At 52.8% G+C, this 21871-nt stretch overlaps 10 protein-coding genes across 10 annotated transcripts; 4 read left to right on the top strand and 6 right to left on the bottom strand.

Moving 5' to 3' along the window:
• Positions 1-268: 268 nt before the first annotated feature.
• APUU_50735A (putative zinc metalloproteinase) lies at positions 269-1306 on the top strand (the record flags this gene model as incomplete). The annotated part of the gene is made up of 1 exon (XM_041705765.1): positions 269-1306. The coding sequence occupies one exon, from the start codon at positions 269-271 to the stop codon at positions 1304-1306; it is 1038 nt and encodes a 345-aa protein (XP_041558218.1).
• A 133-nt stretch (positions 1307-1439) lies between these two features.
• On the bottom strand, positions 1440-2919 carry kat1 (putative 3-ketoacyl-CoA ketothiolase (Kat1); the record flags this gene model as incomplete). The annotated part of the gene is made up of 3 exons (XM_041705764.1): positions 1440-2444; positions 2540-2720; positions 2852-2919. The coding sequence occupies 3 exons, from the start codon at positions 2917-2919 to the stop codon at positions 1440-1442; spliced, it is 1254 nt and encodes a 417-aa protein (XP_041558217.1).
• A 529-nt stretch (positions 2920-3448) lies between these two features.
• Positions 3449-5182, bottom strand: APUU_50733S (putative DNA repair protein (Rad57); the record flags this gene model as incomplete). The annotated part of the gene is made up of 2 exons (XM_041705763.1): positions 3449-4724; positions 4788-5182. 2 exons carry the CDS (start codon positions 5180-5182, stop codon positions 3449-3451), a joined length of 1671 nt encoding a protein of 556 aa, XP_041558216.1.
• Positions 5183-5464: 282 nt separating this feature from the next.
• On the bottom strand, positions 5465-6412 carry APUU_50731S (TMEM53 family protein; the record flags this gene model as incomplete). Its single annotated transcript, XM_041705761.1, has 1 exon — positions 5465-6412. One exon carries the CDS (start codon positions 6410-6412, stop codon positions 5465-5467), a length of 948 nt encoding a protein of 315 aa, XP_041558215.1.
• Positions 6413-6847: 435 nt separating this feature from the next.
• On the top strand, positions 6848-7360 carry APUU_50732A (uncharacterized protein; the record flags this gene model as incomplete). Its single annotated transcript, XM_041705760.1, has 1 exon — positions 6848-7360. One exon carries the CDS (start codon positions 6848-6850, stop codon positions 7358-7360), a length of 513 nt encoding a protein of 170 aa, XP_041558214.1.
• Positions 7361-8946: 1586 nt separating this feature from the next.
• Positions 8947-9345, bottom strand: APUU_50730S (uncharacterized protein; the record flags this gene model as incomplete). Its single annotated transcript, XM_041705759.1, has 1 exon — positions 8947-9345. The coding sequence occupies one exon, from the start codon at positions 9343-9345 to the stop codon at positions 8947-8949; it is 399 nt and encodes a 132-aa protein (XP_041558213.1).
• Positions 9346-11912: 2567 nt separating this feature from the next.
• veA (sexual development activator VeA) lies at positions 11913-13736 on the top strand (the record flags this gene model as incomplete). Its single annotated transcript, XM_041705758.1, has 2 exons — positions 11913-12060; positions 12127-13736. 2 exons carry the CDS (start codon positions 11913-11915, stop codon positions 13734-13736), a joined length of 1758 nt encoding a protein of 585 aa, XP_041558212.1.
• A 994-nt stretch (positions 13737-14730) lies between these two features.
• On the top strand, positions 14731-16986 carry APUU_50728A (putative nuclear RNA binding protein; the record flags this gene model as incomplete). Its single annotated transcript, XM_041705757.1, has 1 exon — positions 14731-16986. The coding sequence occupies one exon, from the start codon at positions 14731-14733 to the stop codon at positions 16984-16986; it is 2256 nt and encodes a 751-aa protein (XP_041558211.1).
• A 314-nt stretch (positions 16987-17300) lies between these two features.
• Positions 17301-18791, bottom strand: APUU_50727S (uncharacterized protein; the record flags this gene model as incomplete). The annotated part of the gene is made up of 6 exons (XM_041705756.1): positions 17301-17341; positions 17430-18042; positions 18144-18179; positions 18239-18383; positions 18454-18536; positions 18612-18791. 6 exons carry the CDS (start codon positions 18789-18791, stop codon positions 17301-17303), a joined length of 1098 nt encoding a protein of 365 aa, XP_041558210.1.
• Positions 18792-19646: 855 nt separating this feature from the next.
• APUU_50726S (putative G2/M phase checkpoint control protein Sum2) lies at positions 19647-21734 on the bottom strand (the record flags this gene model as incomplete). The annotated part of the gene is made up of 4 exons (XM_041705755.1): positions 19647-21068; positions 21301-21544; positions 21622-21657; positions 21712-21734. The coding sequence occupies 4 exons, from the start codon at positions 21732-21734 to the stop codon at positions 19647-19649; spliced, it is 1725 nt and encodes a 574-aa protein (XP_041558209.1).
• Between the last annotated feature and the right edge of the window lie 137 nt (positions 21735-21871).

The raw sequence follows: 21871 nt of genomic DNA, 5'->3' as shown, positions 1-21871 counted from the left end.
TACAATAACTAATAATACCACTACTACCGAGCTTGATATTGTGCTTCACTTATAGTTCTGTGTGTTACTCTATAGTTATCGAGTAACCTCCGAGGCTATCTCCGGCTGACTAACCAATCATAGAAAGTGATCGAAGATCAGCGGATTCATCATCAGCGCCTCTGCCTGCTCTGCTGTCGCCCTCTTTATAAGACCGCCAGGTCGCCTGCGCCGGCTTCCCTCATATGCACACCTGTCACACCGGCAGAAGATCCATCGAGGCGAAAAAATGGCTGACCCAGCACAACAACTGACCCTAGCGGTCCACCACCACGGCACTACACACCCCATCACTCTCCCCGCAGAAGCCACCCTCCAAGACCTCTCAGCAACCCTCGCCTCAACCTTTCACATCCCAATCGAGAACCAGAAACTCCTCATCGCGCCTAAACCAGGCATGCAAAAGGCACCCTTCCCACCAACTCCGCTATCCGAAACCATCCCGCTCTCCTCCCCAAAACTCAAGATCACCCTCCTCGGCACGCCCACGCGGGAAATCACCACCCTAAACACCCAAGGCGCAGAAACCCGACACCGCGACGAAAAGCGCGCTGCTGCTCAGGCCGAGGCACGCGCACACCTCTCTTCATCTTCCTCAAGACGCACAGGCGCATCAATCCACACCTTATCCTCCTCTAGCAGCAACTACACCTTCCACCGCCTCGAACCCCTCCCTCACCTCCCCAACCCCTCACGCAGCCTAACCTTCCTCCAACGCCTGCGCGACGACCCAGGCATCCGCGCCGCAATGGCGAATCACCAGTTCTCGGTCCCGCTGTTAACGGAGATGGATCCGGCCGAGCACACGACGTCCGAGTCACGCACGCTCGGGCTGAACCGGAATAAGGGCGAGGTGATTGAGCTGAGGCTCCGCACGGATGCATACGATGGGTACCGCGATTACAGGACGATTAGGAACACGCTGTGTCATGAGCTGGCGCATTGTGTGTTCTCGGAGCATGATCGGGATTTCTGGGATTTGACGGGGAGGATTGAGAAGGAGGTTGAGAGGGGGGATTGGAAGCATGGTGGGCAGAGTGTTGGGGGTGCGGGTGGTGCGGAGTTTTATAACCCGGGGGATTGGGAGGTTGAGAGGGAGGGGGGCCATGTGCATGATGAACGGGGGTGGGTGGGGAGTTCGCAGGTTTTGGGAGGACGGAGTACTGGTAGCAGTGCTGGTGGGGGAGCGATGAGGGAGGCTATGGCGAGGGCGGCGGAGGAGAGGGCTAGGAAGGCGAGGGAGGAGAGGGGCGGTCCGTCTTCTTGATTATATTACTTTTACTGCTTCTCTACATTTTGGCTCTATATACCCATGCATTGTTTTCAGAGTTTTGATAGACATGAACATGATTTGATGTTGACAGATACATAACTAGTTACAGATAAGCATATAATGGCAGTTACACCTGCTCATTCACAAACAACCCAGCCATTCCCTGGCCAGTTCCAATACACATACTCGTAACAAGAACCTTGGCCTTCGTCCTCCTGGCCTCACTCAGAACGGTCGCGATCTGGCGCGCCCCAGTCGCACCCAACGGGTGACCCAGCGCAATCGCACCACCCCGCGGGTTCACCTTGGCATGGTCCAGGCCAAGGGTCTGAACACAGTAAACGGCCATGGAGGCAAAGGCCTCATTGATCTCATAGATGTCCACTTCGTTCTTCTCGATGTTGAACTTCTCCAATAGCTTCGGAATCGCAGCGGTGGGGCCAATGCCCATAACACGGGGCGGCACACCCGCAACCGTAGCTCCAACGAACTTGGCCACAATGGGCTGGCCCAGCTCAATCGCCTTGCTGCGGCGCATGAGCAGCACTGCCGCAGCACCGTCCGTCACCTGGCTGGAGTTGCCACCGGTGCTCTTATCCCCGAACTGCGGGAACGCAGGTCGGATCTTGGACAGACTGTCCACCGTCGTTCCGTACCGGACACCATCATCCTTGGAAACAGTCACGGACTTCTCCTCCCCAGTCTTGGGATCCTTCACGCGGGTCGTAATCGGCACAATCTCATCATCATACCATCCCTCCTTCTGCGCCGTCTCGGCACGTCTAAACGACTCCGCGGCGTACACATCCTGCTGCGCACGGCTGATGTTGAAGTCCTTGCCGACATTCTCAGACGTCTGTCCCATAGGCTGCATGCAGTCCGCAGCCTCCTGGTTCTTCAGCACCTCGTCGTTAAACGGCTTGTTGAGGCGGTCGCCGCTGGCAGACATCATTTCCGCGCCCACGGCAACACCGACGTCGATAGCGCCGAGCTGGATCTGGTTCGCGATATCCTGGACAGCCTTGAGCCCCGACGAGCAGAATCGGTTCACGGATGATGCACCAGCCGTGTGCGGGATTCCGGCGGCGAGGGACGCAGCGCGGACGAGGTAGGCGGCTTTTCCGTCGTTGACCTATACCACCACACCACACCCGCATTAGCAATCACAACCTCATATACCATATATACATAGATACAGAAATCGAAAAATGGTAAAGTAGAACGTACATTTCCTAGGCAAACATCCTCAACCAGCGCCGGGTCGATCTGCGACTTGGCAATGACCTCCTTCAGCAGCGCGTAGACGAGATAGTCCAGGTCCGTATCCTTGAACCCGCCCTTGCGAGCCTTTGTGAGCGGCGTGCGCAGCGAGAGGGTGATGACCACATCATCGGGGTTTTTCTGTGTACTGTATTCGTTCGCTCACTGGTTAGTTTCTCATCTATCCTATTCAATTTCCCGGGGAATTGCTCCATGCGTGTGCTTGACGTAAGGTCGGGATGTGGCGGGAGCGGAGGTGAGGGGAGTAAGTAGACTTACATCGCGGCGACGCCCTTATTCCCCGGGCGGAGGTGTGAGAGGATGGAGTTTAGGCGTTCGGCGGCCATGATTATAGTGTTTTATTAGGAATATCTTAAATATACGGGTAAGATATTGGTGAGGAAAGTGATAAGGAGAAAAAGAAAAGTGAGGAGAGGGAGACGCCTCTTTGATGAAGTCAAGTCTGGGGCAACCGAACATGAGCCGAGGCATTTCTGCTCGCGACGTTATCCGACCATCCAATCAGCCAACCAACAGCTCTGTCAGTGTCTCAGCCGACAGCCGATTAACTAATTGGAGTACGGTGTGTATCACTAATAAATAATTCTAGACTTTCAAAGTCGACATATTGTTTCTGTTGACGAGAATCAAACCGATGGCCGCCAGGTGCATATGATCGGCAAGCTATCTGAAAATAGTACCTGTGACACATGTTACAAGAACGAGAACAGATCTTGTGATTAATGGCGTGTAAATGCAGTAAATTACCAGCAGTGAATACATCGACCGATTCGTAGAGTATAAGAGGCTTGTACTTCAGAACTATACATAGCTAGATTGTACGCACATCATACATATAGACATATATCATCCACGCTACTCCGTCTGAAGAGCCCGAATCCCGCCCTTCCAGATCTCGAACTCTACTTCGTCTTGAAACTCAGACTGCCCAGGAACAGGTCCGCCCGCCCATGGAGAAAAGACCAGCTTCATGGTTCGTTGAATCGACTGCTCGGTTTGTTGAGAGGGCGGGGGAGCCGATGATGTGAGCTGGCTTTTTGCAGTTTCTCGGGCTGGGGGATCCCTTTGATTGGCCGGGTTCTCGTCCGGGCTAGAAGCTATACTTGATGGAAACTCTTCCTCCGTTATTTCCTCTTGTTTCTTTGGCAGTGTCCGATCAACAATAGGTACAGCTATATTAGCCTCCGCGGCAGGATCAATGCTCGCTGGCCGGAAATACTTCTTGAGGGCAATTCGACATGCAATCTGCGTAACCCAGACAAGACCCAATGTCGGGGTCTTGGGGGTTGACCGTTGAAACCCAGAGTAGATACTCTGACCCAACGGCTGTGGAGAGTCCCCCCACCCAGTGAAGAATCGTTGCTGATGTTGCAGGCTGAGAATCTCATTCCTGACAGGGTTACCCACCAGGTACGAACCGTCGAACTGCGGTGGGTCTTCCTGCGTCGGCTGGGGCGATGACGACGGTAAGTTCGGTGTTGACTGGGGAACCGCAAGACTTTGTTGATTCAGCTCGACATTACCCGGTTCTGACGTGCGTATTCGGGGTAAAGGCGATGCGGCCGATTCACGATCAGCGCCGGGCCTATACTCTCGCTGTTGCTGCGTGGCGGGAGAAGACATGGGAGTCCGGTCCTGCGGCATTCGTGGGAAATTCAAGGGAGCCTCACCCTCAAACCGATCCGAGACTTGATTAGCAACAACAATGGCAACGTCTTCGCTTGCGGCCAAATTACGCAGCATCTGGCCTAGTTTGGCGAGCTCCCCCGAGCGCGTCGATAGCCCCGATATATCATGAGCAGTATGCTCAGCTCGATAATTCGACGTGATAGAGTCGATAACAACGAGCCCAACATTGTATCGCTTAATCGCAACAGGCAACTGGTAATTCAGAATATGGTCCTGGGTCTCGAGGTCCATAGCATTGATAGACAGAACCCTCTGTAGCGAAGGAGCATCGTCACGCGAAAGGCTCGAGAGGTGCGGATGAGACTCAATGAGCTGAGACAGCCGATTCGTAGCAAGCGGTGCCTCCGTAGAGATGTAAATGGCGCTTCTGGCCGCGCCTCGAGGTGGTGGTAGCTGCGCAGACAGCAGCAGACTGAGAAGAAACTGTGTCTTGCCACTCCCACTACAATGTGTTAGCCGTTGGCCGCGCGTTGCCCATAAAAACCACGTTCAGGTGTATATATACCTTTCACCAGTGACTTCCGTCACATATCCTGTGGGAATTCCTCCATTCAACAAGGTGTCCAGTGTGGGGTCAAGGGTGCTGATCGTACACCATTTCGACAAATCGAGTTTGGTCCGTGGACCTGGAATCAACGGAAGGTCAGGGTCGAGGCTGCTGTCGGGTTGTTCGTCCTCAGGACGCGAGGGGGTTTCGAATCCGACATCGTGGTGCAGGGCTTTTATGACGTGGTTAGCTAGACGGCGGACGTCTGCAGGCGGGACGTGGGCGCGTCTGGCGATTTCTAGGGTGTCTAGCGAGATGAGATCGACTGTGTTGACTCTGGCTCGTTCGAGGGGCGGGAGGATGTGGGTGTATGATTTGACGGAGAAGTTAGGGAGGACGGATAGAAGATCCATGGAAGGGAGACATGGGTGAGAGAACGAGTGGGAGTTGAAGCTGGAGCTGGTGGAAAACTGGAAATGGAAATAATCGAGAACCTCGGGTGGAAAGTTCCCGCGGTGCCTGAAACCGAAACTTGGTGGGGAGGGCCAATCAGGATGGCCCGATTTGGACTATACACAACAATATAAGCTTCTAGTCTAGGTTACGTCTACAAAATTGGTTTCAATAATTAAGTGGGTCGTGTCATGAACATGTGGCCATTGCTGCGTAACGCCTTAAAATCATACGTACATAATCTATAGTCGACTCTCCCGAATAGTTGTTGGGGCCGCCATTGCCACCTCCGCCTCACCAGTCACCGCGTCTGCTGGAGCATGCACCTTCACCATCTGCTCCCAGAATTGTTGAACCGCTCCCCAGTATCTCTTTTCATCTTCAACTATCAACGCACAGTGCGGGCTCTTGTGGAACACCACGCTTGCCACATTGTATCCCCGGATTCTAGCATCGTCAAGATGAGTCTGTACTTCCTCCCAACGTATCGTCTCATCTGCTTTCGAGAATAGATATAATCGTGGAACGCGAGCGGAAACAACCAAACTGTCGTTCAATTGCTTCTGCATTGCACTAATCGAGCTTGTAATACCGACGGCCTGGAGCCCGGTTATGAGCCCTATAGCCGGGAAGAGCAAGGCTCTATTCACTAATTGGATAGGTAGAGGTGCGGGGGGGAGGGAGTAAACGCTTGCTTGGTAGTTGCGCATGAAGGTCGTATCGCCGGGGCAGCTGTCAAAGACGATGCCTTGCAACGGGAGTCTATGGATGCCGCTCGGATGTTGTCGGTTTTGCATGGAGAGGATCAATTGGATGGCAATGTTGCTTCCGCCATGGGAAAATATGTGCAAAAGCACTCCATTAGGGTTTTTCTCTGGGTAACCTGCATTAGGCCCCAATATCCGGCGAACGGCTTCCCTTGCTGGCTGTAGTCGAGCCCGAATGACGGCGAAGGAGCGAACCGTCATATCGATCATGCCGGTCGTTATAAGGAGAATGGCGGACTTGGGGAATAGCTGGCGGTGGTAGCCCACATATTTGCTTATCCGTCGAGGGGTTGCACCTCCGAGCCAGGTACATAGAACTATGAGTGCTGGGTGTCCATCCGGTGCGGTATAGTCACCCGTACTTGAGGGTTCGTATAGCCAGATATTCTCGCCAGCAGGCTCCAGTGGGTGAAGAGGGTTCATTTTGATAAGTATATCGCACTTGGGTTATGATACTAACCAGAAAGGATGCTGATGGGACAGAGTTTAAAGAGACGAAATCTCGGAGCACTGGGGAGAGTGGAGGGATCAGGGGCCGTCCCAGATGCGTTACCCTTTAGTACCAAACGGCTGACACCTTGCATGGAGAACCTATCCGTGGCTCGGTTCAACAAGCTACAGGACCGGGTGGAGCGGATATTGAAGAAGCCCCATAATCAACCAAGGGGTTGGTTTATATCGATCTCCGGACCAGCTCGGCCACATACCCTCAAATGGGGCTTCCACGCGGTCTCACCGTGTTCAAACAGGACGTGGTTGAGACAATGAATTGGCCTGGTTTTCCAGAGAGTGGCGTCAACATTCGGAAATCGTACCCCCCTTCCATTCCCCAACGGGCGGGCAGCTCAGTAACCCCTCATGCTCCACATAGATGGTAGTGACAATTCAAGGCCAGTCAGAGAGCCCAGATGGATTTCTTTCAGCGAACCTAAAATCACAATCGCCGGTTCCAATCTGAGCCAATGGTGGATATATGAGATCTTCGAAGAAAATGACTGGCTGGTAAGCAGAGTCTACTTCTTTGTTGGGGCGGAGAAGATTCAAGAAGGAAGAAACTGCCATCACGCCGCCACAGTTCATGCACGTCGGGAACTCCGCTGTGGTGTTCCTCGGTCCGACGATTTGAACAGAACGGTGCAGGCCCGCAGGGTCTGGTATGTGAGAATTACTCTGGGTAGATTCGGGATCTGGGTCCGATCAGAAGATCTGAGACCTGTGGTTCTGGCTCGAGCCTTTAGTTCGTGGCAGTTCTTTGTTGACCGTTGGTGCGGCTACTGGATCTCTTTTCGCTCGGATGGTCCGGGTGCTCGGGCGATCATCGAGGTCACGCAAAATCAAGACTCAAAAGGAAGCAACGACGATCTGGCGTAGGAAATTTGTCATTCGAAATTTGATGGCCATTCCGGAGAATCGTTGGTTGTCTGTGGCATATTTGTCAGACTTCCTGATACACCTTGCTTGTGGTTATCAACAGTTGCCTACCACGCGCCCTTGCCAAAGGTACCTCGGAGAATCCCCGCAGTCAAGGTCTTTTCAAACAACATTAAAGCAACCATTCAGGAAAGCCACATCCTGGTGGTGGGTGGTCTGCATTATGTCAAATTCCAGGTGAAATTTTACCGGAATTTGTTGTTGACCGTCGTGTGAAGGAAAGATGACAAACGTCAAATATTTCAGCGTTGCCCCGCATTATATATAAATGACTCGATGTACGTGTCTAGCTAGCGCCAGGATCCTGGAACCATCTGTAATTACATTTGATTTACATCTACAAGCTTAAGCAAATAAGATAACAATTTTAGAATAGATTATATTAGGCTTTTACTCGACGACGCGAAAAGTTTGATATCTCAACCAAAGAAGCGCAGTATCGACTCCCATGAAGCCAGTAAGATGTAGGTCAAGGAACTAATTTAGCGTGGCAATGGCGGAAAACAGATAAATGGCAGTGGAGGTGAGGAATGTCGCATGTAAGACCTTGTGTAAGTGATAGCGACGTTACGCACCGAGGGAGCGTGGTTATTGCGCCCCTTGCCGAGTGCAGTTCTGTACCACACTCAGCTGCTCGGGATTCCTTCCCACGCAATCCGTGGCGGGGGAATTCGAGAAGCGACTATCGGGAGTAACACGGCGGAGGGATTGTGCACCAGGGGTTTATGCATGAGGTGACGGGGTTAAAAGTATACAACGGGATAGGCAATTCCCATGGTCCGCCAGAAAGGAAGGAGTTTCGAGCGTCCAAGGGACGACTCGGATGCCAGTCCTGATGCTGCAAGAGCTGTCAGAATTGATGAAAGCAAAAAGCCGGATATCTAAGACAAGGGAAGCCTGAGAGGAGTGACCACCGACTAGCGATTACCGGTCAGATTCAGTTCAAACCCCAGGTTTTATCACCACAGAAAGCCGGGGACCCGAGGTTGCCTACTTGATGCATCAGCAACTCAGCGGCATTACGGGTGCCAAGAACAACGAGGTCGCAAGCCTCTTGCTATATCCATCTTTGACATTTTGCGGATCATGGCCTTATAGGCATGGACAGCTGTCAGCTTGGGACGAGCGGTTTTCAGACTGATCACATTTTAGCTATCACATCGAGCTCTCGTGGAGAAATAACGGTCGACTAGGGCAGTTGAAGCTGCACCGTAGCGCTGCCTGAGAGCTGCCTAGGGGTCTTAGGGGTCATTTAGCAACCAATGTCACACGGGGGATCGGAGTACTGACTCAGATAAGGTGTGATTTATGCTGGAGACTGTTGTGCATTGCACAGTGCACATCCCGGAAATTAGAAAGGTGGAGATCATATTTGAGATTAAAGCGTAGTCGTGCAATCCAGGCCCTGGCCAAGCCGATAAAGACCAGTCCTGGATCGGATTTTGAACACTTCCCCTGCAAAGCTAGCTTAAGCTGGGATGGAATAAGTGAACATGGATAAGGCTCCTTCAGGATGGAAAAGAGGACTACCAATGCACAGGATGTCTGGATTGACATAGCTGTCCACTCGGATCAGTCGCCTCATGCAGGTTGGCTGGCTCGGTTAGAGGCCTGAGTTGAACGTTCACTTGGCTGCTGGCCTTGATGTGGGCGGCATCGTCTTTGGCTCGGTCCATTTGTTCGCTTTTTCTCCGGGGGGCATCACAAATGCATGGGGAAGGGGGCGGAAAAAGCAAATCGAAGTCGTCGTGTGATTCGGTTTTTGGTTTGTGCTCCAACCGTTGGCATTTCAAATTGCACTGGAATGTGTCGAGCAGTGGCAGTGGCTTGATGTGTGACGACGATCCATGCCGGGTAGATCCGACAATGCTGAGTTGGGAGTTGAATCGGGTTGCTGAGTTGGGGACCTGTGTTGCAGAAGTCATTGCCTCAGGCTCTGCGTGATACAGCCTTGAAGCTTGGACATCTCAAGTCGGCAACTGGGGCGTAATGTCCTGTTGGTTGTCGACGGAAGATAGCGACAATCATCAAGCCCTTCGCCGGGTGATTCTCGGCGAAGGCACCCATTGGTGTTTAGGTTAAAGGGACCCAAGGAACTGCGCGACATTCTGTGACAATCCAAGATGAAACGGACTACTCCGGAGTAGAAAGGCCAGAACTGGTTATCAGCGACAATGGCCGGGTGTTATCCACGAGGTCCACCGTGGTCCATGGCCGGTCCGCCCCGAGCGACAGTGGGCCTTTTTTCTCCTGGTGGTGCGAATGTGCGTCTGTGCGATGCTGTCCAAGGCCACGCAGGGAGCCAGCCTGGACTAACACCAAGTGCATTTCCACTAACAACCTGACCCAACCATCGGTGTCTGTGACTCCTTCCATATTAGGTATAGATTCCGTCCATGCCCCATCGATCCGAGTTCGGGCCCAGAGTTGAGGCTTCTGGCGGGATTCAGGAAACCTTGTTCCCCAGCCGCCCACAGTCACTTCGATGGGCGCCTCGCCTGATATTGCTTGACCAGTCGACTTTCACGATGTGCTTCACTACCTCAACTCAAAGCCTTCTGACTCCTGAGTTTGAGAAATAAATCTTGTCAGCTTGTCGACTTTTGATGAGTGTCGGACTCGGGCGCGGGCGCGGAGGAGAGGCTCTCGTCATCCATCGGGGTCATACACCGCAGGCTGATGGAGGAAGCGCAAGAATGGCGGCTGAGTCGAGGCAAGATTCCATCGCCGTTCCTTGGTTCCAACAGACAATCATCACAAAACACTTCCAAGGTTGAAGGTCATTGTTGAATAAAAGTAAAAACTGACTCGCCGAGACCTGGAATCCTGTACCCGTAACCCAATACCGCGGATCGAGTGCATTCCCAAAGCCCAGGTCTTGGGAGATGTTTGAGCGTCAGACAGCAGAGTTGGCCAGTGCTTTTGCCCCGATTGCTGCTGTCTTGCAGGAAACCTTGGAACATTCTTCCAATAACAGTGACTGATGCCCACTCCACCTGCACAGTCGCGCAAGTCTGGAGCCTGGAGCGCAGATAAAACACGGATCCTGGAAAGAGTCTGCTGCAAGCCTGCAAAGTGCAAAGTCTTCGAAGCTGCCAAAACTGACTGATGGGATTGTTTGCCTGCTCAAGACTCGGGTTCGGGACAGTATGCCTATGACAATCATAAGTTCGGCACGGAAGTAATGCTTTGTTCATAGTCTAAGGTGGTAGTGCCTAGTCTGAGGAATCGGCACTTGCACAAGTCCGACCGGCGACAAAGGACAGTAAGATTATTTGGAAGAGCACAGCGGCGCAGCGAGGTTCGAAACTCTGTCGGACAATTTCATCCAAAGACGAGAGTTAGATCCATGCTTTCTTTTTCCTGCGAGATGAGCACATCTGAAAATTGAAGAGTGAAGACGAGCCCCAGGAGCACAGACGATGCCTGGCAAAGTCAAACAGAGCTACCCGCCAATCAAGCCCGATCCCAGGCCCAGGGTAGCCAGACCAGCGCCCAGCCGGATGCCAATCCATGCCCAGATAGGCAGTAGACTTACTGGAGACCAAGAGCTGGTGGTGGCACGAGTAAAACGACGGCCCAGCTCGCTAGCCGGCTCCGGTTAGCCTGCGCACAACCCCGTCCCCACCCCCCTATTCTTCCATTCCACTGCAGTGCCCACACCCACCCACCGCTCCGGTCGGGAGCGCGCTATCGGGTCTTCAATCAGACTCCTCCAATGTTGTCATCCTGCTCTCTTCGGAAGAAGACGAGTGAACAAGAGCCTGGAGGATGGCAGCAACAGCTGAGCAGTTGAAAGACAATTATCTGGCATCTCTTGGTTGTTGAATCTACGATCATCACAGTTCGAGTTATTGTTGTTGTATGCTATTATTTATTCTATTATTATTGTTTTAACCCGCTGATCTTCGTCTCCGTCAGCCTGGTCGATTTAACCCCGGCCAAAGTACTTAATTTTCGTTAGTGCTGCCCAGTCAAGCGCCGATAGTTAGTGACTGTGAAGCGTGAACTGACGGCTGACTTTGCCGTTTTTGACCCTCTTTTCTATCGCGGTCTCCCCTCTCTCCGACTCTCAGTCTTTGTTCCTTTGAGTCCCGTCTCTCCACGCTGTCGCTCATCGAGTCTCTTTCCTATTCTATCTCTTACCCCGATAGGGACAAGTCGTGTCCATCCAATCTCACCCTCTCTTCCTCCTTTCTTTTTCCTTCATTCTCTCCCCCTTTGGACCTTTCTCAATCTGTATGATATATCGTCCTGCACTCCTCAGCTTTTCGTATTCCGTCTGGCTGTCACCCTGGTGCTTGCCTTGACTGCCGTCCCTCGCCTTCGTTGAGCTGGCCAGGAAGGAACACAGGTTCAATCCAGTCAGCCAAAGTCGCTGAACTCCAAGTATATACAAGTCGTTCCCGTGAGTTGCAATTCTCCTGGCTCCCAACCTCCTCAATCCTAATTGTCCTCGGTGTCCTAGAATTGATCCATATCACACGTCAAAATGGCTGCGAGAGCTCCACCACCAGCTCCGATCAATGAGACGGAGCACTCCGTCAGCCGGATCACTCGAGAGGGAAAGAAGATAACGTACAGATTGAACGTTATGCAACAACCCGAGCGTGCGAGAGCTTGCGGTGCGGGTGCTAAGTGTACGCAGAACCTTACCAACTTTTGATCGAACATGAACATGGTACTGATATGATGAGCTTGAACAGCGTCTGCGGACCGCCGCCCTGTTGATCCTCCCCCGGTTGTCGAAATGCGTATCTTCGAGTCGGAACCCCATGATGATACCCACAAAACCGATATCACATTCGCTTACAACGCCAATTTCTTCCTCTTCGCAACTCTAGAAACCGCTCGCCCCATGGCCCAAGGCAGACTTGCGCCAACCCCGAGCTGCCCAGTTCTCACTGGTGTCCCGGTAGCTGGTGTGGCATATTTGGACCGACCATCTCAAGCTGGATACTTTATTTTCCCCGACCTTTCGGTGCGACATGAGGGCGTTTACCGCCTGAGCTTCCACCTGTTTGAGCAAACCAAGGATGCGAAGGACGCCACTGAAGGGACACAAGCTATGCCTCCACCAGTTCCGGGCAAGTTGTCAGCACCACAACAGTTTTTGGACTTCCGATTGGAGGTGGTCTCGGTCCCATTTACGGTCTATAGCGCGAAGAAGTTCCCCGGATTGACCACCAGCACCAACCTCAGCCGCGTCATTGCAGAGCAAGGCTGCCGTGTCCGTATTCGACGGGATGTGCGTATGAGACGCCGTGGAGACAAGAGGACAGATGACTACGACTATGATGAGGAGAGGATGTACAACAGTCGACGTGCCGACCGATACGTTACACCAGACACTTACGCCAACGCCCCCTCAGAACGCCCTCGCTCGACAAGTATCAGCACTGTTGACCATGCATATGGTTATCCGTCCCAGCGCCGCCCGTCAGGAGCCGAGTATGGACCTCCAAACCCTCAGGCTTACCAGCGCCCAATGCCCTCTACTCCTGCGCCCTCCTCTACGCCTATTCCGCCTTCGATCACGGCTCCTGGCCCAGTCGCCATCCCTTCTTCTACACCTTCGCCTGCTTCTGCCCATGCACCGGCTCCTGCTGCTGCTCATCCGCCACTACACACTCCATCGTATCAATCTCACTTGTCATTTGGTTCGACACAGACTCAGTACCCAGCTCCCCCGCTGTCTCATGTTCCTCAGCCAGCCGCTACCCCGACAAACATATATTCTCCTCGGCCGTCGATATCCCACGGAAGAAACCCATCAACAAGCACGGAGTATGAGCACTCTTACCCGTACCCGCATTCGCGTATTCAAGCAGAGCGCCCGCAAGGTTACCCGAAACCACCAACCGCATCCTTGCCTCCACTACGTCTTCCAAACACTTTCAATATGCAACCTGGCGAAGGCCACCATTCTCTCGAAGCCCCTGGAATTCCTCGATCCCAAACTCCTTCCAACATGGTCACATCTCTACCTCCCATTCAAACACTCCCAGAGCTTCCACCAGCTTCATCTCAGCCAGCGAGCAGTATTGGGTCTAGTCCAGGAAATGACTATGGACCCGTCAAGGGCCTTTGGGAAACGAACCAGACATTGTCGAAACGGACGCACGAGGAGACCTTCGGGCATGACGAACGACCACTTTACAATGGCATGCGGCCTGATAGTGAAGCCTATCCTGGTGGGATGCAGCGTCGTCCTTCACACGACAGAGTTTCTTCGCTCTTGGGCGGTTCCGACCAGATGGCCTATAAGCGGGCCAATGGGCGCATGGTTTCGAAGATTTCTCCTGCTATGCATTAAGCAAAACAAATCGGCGTTTATTCATTATACCACTGGTGGGCCTCTGAACGGAATGGCGTATAGGCGAAAATGTCGCCCATTGACAGTTAATATTTTGGGATTGGCAACAAGACCACTTAAATTTTTTTTTACACTTCCGATTTCTTTTACCATGGTTACAGGCTTATTTTTATACTTATTTTCATCTTTCGACCGCTGTATATGATTCTGTCCGTCTTTTTTTTTTTTTTTTTATATTTTATTTGCTTTGTTTTCCCTATATTCCCCAGAACTCTGCCATCCATCTGATTAGAATGACGGATTGTTGCTAGGTGTTCCGACTACTTGGATTTTTCTATGATTCGAATGACCTGTTTTGAGCGGTCTTGTTTTTCTATACTTTTTTTTATCTACATTTGAATAGATGTGCGCAAACCGTGGGAACCACATCAATTGAGACTTAAAGTCTATTTTGCAATCATGATCTACGAATAGGACATAGTCGAACTGTATCCTTCATTCTATGGTTCTTATTAGGATCTTCTAGATATGAGCCGTAGAATGCCCGTTCCTGGGAGCAAGTCAACATCCTGCATTCCGGACGCGAGAAGACTATTCAGCCTAACAAGGAACAAATAATTCACGTATCTCGAGAATCGACTATTAGAATTTGAGTTTATTCTTTTTGTTCCTTATATTAACCCTGGTCCCTGTTTCTTTGTATCTGCACTCAAGCTCAGTTCTGTTGCTTGGCGCGACAACCAAAACAACAAACAACTCGTCACTCACAACAAAACCCCTCCTCGCCCACGCTCAAACACCTGCGTCGAAGGAGACTTTATTGCAACATCCTCCTCTTTGCTTCCTCGACTCTTATTCTAAAGACGAGAAGAAAAAAGAATAAAAAGAGAGAAGCAAGAGTGAGAAGAGCATCAAGATCGGTGCGGAGGTGAGAATCTCCCCTCCCTTGCGCGCTTCAGAATGCAAGAACTGACAAACAAACGATTCTATGCAGATGCCTTCTGCTTCCGCGGCTCGAGCTGCAGCTCCTGATCGAAGTATCGACATTTACTCCTCCGATATAGAGCCAGACCACCAGCTCCAGCACACCCTCGAGTCAGCAGCCGCTTCGGGCCACAACTCCACCCGCAACTACAGCAGCTATTCGTCCCGAAAACACGGCTGGGACGCCTACCACAGCAATGACGAATCTGATCTGTTCTCCGAGATCTCGGGCCAATTCGACGATGCGGAAGAGAATTTTGGCTACGCAGACGAAAAAGACGAACCGGAGTCTCCACTCCCAGAACACACCGGTATCCCAGCAGCCGCTTCTGCTTCCGCTATTAATGTGAATGGCTCTGGCTCTCCCTCTTCACACTCCGTCAAACGACGCCGATCGAACGACTGGCCGCACCAGTCTGTGGAAAATGTTTCGGCACCGACCGCCCGCAAGGAACAGGCGAGTTCGCGCCAGCGCTGGCCCTTTGGTCGCTACTATGAACGCCATGCGAGTTCAACCCACGGCTCGCCGAGGTATGCACGTCCCACTGGGCGCCGGTCGCGGTTCGTCGAGGGCCACATGAACGACACAGTGAGTGAGAAGCCACCTAGTATCTTCTTCCGAGATATGGAGGGGCAAGCTCGCGGTAATGAGCCCGCTGCTCGCGCTGCGAATAGACATTCTGGGATTTTCCGCTTCGGGAAGGCGGTTGCCTCTGCGTTTAACCCGTTTGGTGGATGGGGAAGTGTTTCTGGTATCTGGAAGGGCTCGCAGGTTCAAGATAGGCCGCAGGAGGCCACGAATGATCGGCTTAAACAGGCAGAGTTGGCGTATGAGGAGCTTAAGCGAGCGGGGTATCAGGGGACTGCGAAGCGGAGCTACATGCAGAGTCTTGGTTCTGGGGCGGGGAGTGCGGGTATCCCTGAGGAGACCTGGAAGTCTATTCGGGAGAAGATGGAGTATGGTAGTGCGGATGCCAGTGGAAGTGCCACTGGTGGTGTTCAAAATTCACGACAGAGCTCTGAACAAGCTTCGGGTAACCGTGACTCTTGGAGTGGGAGTTCGTTACTGCCAATGTTCCCTGATCTACGAAAGGCCAAATCGTCGCTGGCGATTAAGAAATCAGATGGCCAGGAAGTCCGGCACCAGAGGTCTCGCAAGGATATACAGCGGCACGCTAAGCTCATGAAGCGAGTCAGTAATCTTGAGGACAAGCTTGATCGGGCGCGGCGGGAGCTGCGAGAGATTTCTGGTGAGGCAGAGCAGTTGATGCCCACCACTGTGAATGAGGAGAGGCCGTATCAGCGCAAATTCGTCCCAGGGGCATTGCCTTCACTCCCATCGGAAAGACTCCTGCATGATCCTGAACCTACCACACCCTTGAGCCCACACCCAAACGGCACCCTTGAGGCTCAAGATTCTGAAGATCTGGCCCAGTCTCAAATTCGTGTGAACAAGGCACGGCTCTTGTCCCCCAAACCGTGGCACAAGTCCCCTACTGAAACCCGCCCTAGCTCTGCGAACAGCGCATCGTCCCGCAAACGCAAGTCCCCGGGCCCTGAATCAAGAAAGGGCCCAGACCTATCCACTCAGCAACAACAGCGACCTCCAGACAACACACAGGGCCATGAGCAGGGGGGAGAAAACGAACCCCCGAATCAACTGGTGACCGCGACAGAACCAACTCCAACCCCGGCACCAACACCCGTGGCAGTATCCAAAACACCACTGCGCAAGCCCAAACTCCCCAAAACCGCCCGTGGCGATAGCCCTGGCTCAGTCGAACGCAAACAGAACCAAAGACGCAGCCCGGGGCTTGAGAACAGCCGTAGCTCCCCAGCCGAAGAGCGCACACCCACAAGCCGACCGCTCCGATCCCTGACGCGCAACCGTTCCGCGACACCGGTGCTCAGAATGAAACGCGGACGTGGGGATCTGCGCTCTACTGTTTCTCCTGGCCATGATGAAGACAAGGAAAACTACGATGCTGAACAGGAAAACGACGATGGTGATGCAGGTGACAGCGGTAGCCCTAGCAAGCCCGCGGGTCATGGCCAGCAACAAAACATAGTAACTCCAACTCGGACATCTAGCAGGAGAAAGGCGCAGTACGAGTACATCCCACCCGTTCCTCCGCTGCCCAAGGATCTAGCTGCGACTGCGGCAAAGGTTGATCGCCGCCTGGCCAAGGAGATGGGGAAGAGACGCTCACAGAAAGAGAACGGTGTCATCGATGGAGGGTTCCAGTGGCCTGAGGATATTTTCTAATTACTGCTTGCATTTTGCGTTTTGCGTTTTGCATCTTGTTTTTGTTCTTTCCTGTTTATTTGTTTGGAGTATCGCTGGATGGTTGGAAGGGTGTTTCTGATTCTGGTTTGGTTTTTGAGACTAGGATTGGACTATTGAACTGGAAGTAACTGAACAGGATTCGATGGGACGATACGATGAGAGATGTCAAATCACGAATGTACATGAATGAATTATGAATTGCGATTATTGAAGAAGGGTTTTGATGCATTTGCATTGCACTGCTTTCTCCCTCAACATGAGCACTTGAGCGACACTGATGTCGACATTATAAACTAGAAGATAGCTGTTGCATTCGGATGAGAACTCACACCACCTAAACAACATACTGATCAGCCCAGTCCTAGCAAGGAGAGACAAGCAACAGAACAAGAAAGGGAAAGGGAAGGAAAAAGAAAACTCACCAACAACATTCGCCGGCGCACTCGTCACAAAGAAAGTCCACCTCCCCAAACGCCTACAAGTCTCCGCCAGCTTCTCCAAATCCCACATCTCCCCAAGCGGTATCCCCCAAAGCGCCAAAATATTCTGGTGCATAAACCCGATCGCGCCCCTACCCCCCTCCGTAGCCGTAACAGGCCAGCACTCAAACGTCGGACTATCCCCAGCCACTGCAGCAAAATAGCAATCATGCAACCAGTCCAGCACCTCCTCTTCCTGCTTCAGACCCGCAAACGCAATGTCGCCGTGGCTGCGCAGTGCAGCAGCGGTGCGCTCGTCCGGCGCGAGCGAGTGGTAGCGCTGCACGAACCCCGAGCGCACGAGGAGGATGTCGCCTGGTCGGATGGCCCCGCCGGCGCTTTCGGGGCGGATGTCGAGGCCTTGCGCTGCGGCGCAGGCGGCTAGCTCGGCGTGCGAGATTGCGTGGCTGGTGTATGGGTCGTAGTCTTTGTTATGTGACTCGGCGTAGGCTTTGTAGTCTAGCAGGACTGCGCGGGAGGCGATGCAGTGGTTTGACCAGTGGTGGATGCTGCAGCGGGTTGTGGGGTTGGGGCCTTCGATGTCTTCGGATGTAGCCTGTTTATAAAGTCAGATTTCTTTCCTGTGTTGTTTGTTTCTAGTATTATTGTGTTTGTGGTTATGGTTATGGTGGACGGGGCAAGCCGAGACGAACGAACCCCGTTGTAGAAGCATTTGGAGCCCAGGTGGGCGAACTGTTGGTGGTCTTGTCAATTGTTGTTCTGCACGTAAAATCGTTTAGATGGAGACTTACATGTCGAAATCCATCCCATTGCGTTCCACTTTGGGTATTCATATGATATACATCATCGTACCCGACGCCGCTACCCAGCGGCTTGATTTTATGCTCAAAGACCTCTCGACTGAAAGCTGGGGTCTTGGGCACATCGGCAGGGAGACTTGTTCACCCGTTAACATATATACCCATCAACTTCAGCCGGAGCCCAGGAGGTAAAGAGAAGGACATACTCCAATCGAACCATCTCACCAGTCTTGATCTCCGCAGCTGCAGCCTTCACTCTCGCCGGGGTGAGAAGGTTCAACCGGCCAATCTGAAGCATATGCCTGTTAGGTCTTATAATGATAATCCAGCCATGACAAAGGCGAGAAGACAGTCAAGGAAGTACCTGGTCATTCTTCCCCCATACCCAGGCCGCCTGGTCCGGAGCCCCGGGGATCTTGGGCAGCTCCTTACGCGAGGGAAACCGGGAGGCATCGGGGTTCCAGGGAAGCTCATTAGGGCTCTGAGTTGCCCCGCGTCCGGTGAGGGCATCAAAGACATTGCTGAGGCGTTCAGTTGGGCTCATTCTGGATTGTGTGGGTTATCTTGTAGAAGCTGGTGGAGTTAGATGGAGGTGTGTGGTACCAAGAGGAGGCGTATAAGGAAGAGGGGATTGACGGAGGAGGAACCATGGTGCATTTCAAGCTTTGGAGTTCGACTTTGATAGCCGGGGGATTGGGAGCCTCGACCGAGGAAGAGCGCGGAGACAAAGCGTGGAGAGATGAGGAGAAGCTCTGGGGTTCAGATGAGGGGTTAGCCACTTGCCGGCCTAGGTAATGCTTTAGTAAAGTACTGTCCCGAGTTACATGATTGTAGTGTCTACTGAGTAATGTAAAGGCGTGTGGGCTGTTATTATCGAAGCTGACTTGACGGTCGACCTCGTTTTATGTATTTTTTTCTTGAAGAACTGTCTTCGTCCACTAGGTATGATACAAAAGCACCGTCGCTGTTCTAGGACGTCGTCCTGGATCCAGCCGCGCAGAACACAACAAAGTACAGGTATAGTACTATTGTCCAAACGTCTGAGTGGTGCAGCGAAAGCCCATGACCAATAATCCATGCAAAGAAGACAAACGCCGCATACGGACACCATGCGAAACCAAAGCCAGCCAGCGCAAAGCCCAACCACCCGTTCGAAAATCAATGCAAATCCAAACAAAGTCTGCCAGTCTTGACAAGCTTGTCAAGTCCAGGTCGAGTTCTTCGGGGAATGCTACCACCTGACGCCGGAAAATATCAGAAACCGTAGACCTCACTCAGGAAGGAGTCATCACTTCCGAGTCGGAAAGAGAGAGAAGATTGTAGGAAAATATCATGTCCACCGCTAAATGCGCCATCAAACAGTTTCCAAGCTAATGGTATAACAACAAAATGGGACCAACTAGTTCGCAGTTGGGACGCCGGTCGACTGCGACATGTTGCGGCCTCCGCGGCCTCGGCCACCATAGCCACGACCGTAACCACCCCTGCCGCGACCATAACCACGGCCTCTGCCACGGCCCCGGTGGCTGCTCCGGTATCCGTCAACACTGCCCTGGCCGAAGGTCTCAATGTTCCGCTTTTCCTCCTCACCGCGCCATTCCCGGCCAACAGGTCGAGCACCGGTAGTGTCTTCACGATCACGGGACTCACTCGAGATGTTGTCGAAGAATGATGTCGTCCTGTTGTAGACGTTCGCTGTTTGAGTGGTTGGCGCGAGTTCGGCAGTGCTAATCGACTGCGAAGGAGATTCAACCTCCTGGACAGGAGAACCAGAGGCAATGGCCTCCTTGACCAAATCTTGCTTGTTGAACTTGGCATTGGCAGTTGCAAAGTCATAGTCGGTCTTGGGAACGTCCATCTTCTTATTGCCCTGCGCTTGTTGGTGCTGGCCTCGGTGACCGCCACGGCCGCGAGAATGCTGGCCCCCACGAGGAGCACGGTTGCCGTCATAAGGTTTCATTTCACCTAGCTGTCTGGTGACACCTTCCACGGAAGCTTCTGCTTGCTGAGGCTTCTTTTGTCCATTCGGTTGAGGTAGCTTGGCCATAGCAGCGGCGACAGCAGCCGTAGCCGCACGATTTGCCTCAGTGATAGCGGCTTGAGCAGTGCCTTGGCTCACATTATTCGCACCGGCGGGAGCTAGAGGCGCGTTGGCTGCCGGTCTCGCAGGAGTGATCGGAATGGCAGGTGGCGCACGTCCTCCCCGGGGCCCAGTCGGAGGGGCTCTCTCCGCAAGAGATGCAGTTGTTGCCTTCACAGCTTCCGCTACGGAAGGCTTGGACTCAACGGGTGGAGTGGGTGCGCTTTGAGCCGGTGCGGTAGCTGGAGGGATAATCTCCTGGACAGGTGGCTTGCTCATGGGGCGATCACCAACGGGCAGCTCGGAAGTTGCTTTGGGTCCAGTTGGAGTGGCCCGCTGAGCAGGTGGAGTTTGGTGCTGGCCTGGAGGACCAATTGGCACCTGGGGAGGAAACTGTCCTGGACCTCCTGGGCCAGGGGGGAAGCCTTGACCGGGTGGAGGGTACCAGCCAGGAGGAGCTCCATACGGCATCGGCGGGTAGCCAGGGCCAGGCGGGAAGGGGGGATACCGTGGCCCATATGGAGAGTAAAAGTTTTGGAATTGCGGCTGTTGAGGGTAGCCTGGAGGAGGTGGGGGTGGATGCCCTTGAGGTCCTTGGGGTCCTTGGGGTCCTTGAGGGGGTCCTTGAGGTCCTTGAGGGGGTTGTTGAAGCGGTTGCTGGGGTGGTTGTTGCGGCTGGGGAGGGACGCCTTGAGGGCCTGAACCGGGGGCTGGAGGGGCTGGACCTGGACGAGGCGCGCTCTATTTGACAAGATTAGCTAACTGTTTGAGCCCCTTGTCACATAAACGTAGGTAACATCATGGTTTTTGGCGTATGATCTATTCAGAAGGAAGGCAACGGAAATATCCACATGGTTTTTGCGCAATTCAGAACAGGTCTGTGTTTACATCCGAAATATTTCATCATTTGATCATACGACCAGCCAACACAAGGTATGGAGAATGGGCTGGTAATTTGGCGGGTTGTACTCACCCCTAGGATTGCCGGGTCATCTGGCATCTGAGGAGGTTCGGGCTGTGCATTCTCCTTCGTATCCTCTGCAACGCTGATATCTTTTACATCACTTCCGCGGAAGACAATGTATTCGTAGACACTGTTGGATGGAGGTAATTCTTCGGCAGGGTTGCCTCGTCTGCCTTCGGTTCCGAATGATACGACATTCTGCAGAGCGATCGTGGAAGCTTCGGGGTTGATCTCATGTAAAGTGCCGACATAGCTAGAAAGGGTTAGGTGGCGAATACTCGGAGATATGGCGCGAGAGGTAGGATGGCAGATATAGATCGAGGAACATACCGAATATCACTTTTTGAGATCAAGTTAAAGCGTTGACTGCCAGGTGTTAACTCCAAGCTACCCGCAAATACCTTGGTTCAGGCCACTGACCCTATTAAATGGTTCATATCCATTTTGGCGTAGAGGATTGCGCGATTGACGCGCGAAGAAGAAGGAGGGTGGAGGGAAGGAGGTGGAGTGAGGGGAAATAATAAAGTCGAGAAGAGAAGCTGGAGAGATGGAGAAAGGGAGCTGAGGTGAGGAGACGGGG

This window comes from Aspergillus puulaauensis, chromosome 5 (genome assembly GCF_016861865.1).
Source record: "Aspergillus puulaauensis MK2 DNA, chromosome 5, nearly complete sequence".
Classification (NCBI taxonomy): Eukaryota; Fungi; Ascomycota; class Eurotiomycetes; order Eurotiales; family Aspergillaceae; genus Aspergillus; species Aspergillus puulaauensis.
The sequence above is the reverse complement of the archived record's forward strand: the minus strand, read 5'-3'. Positions and strand labels throughout refer to the sequence as shown.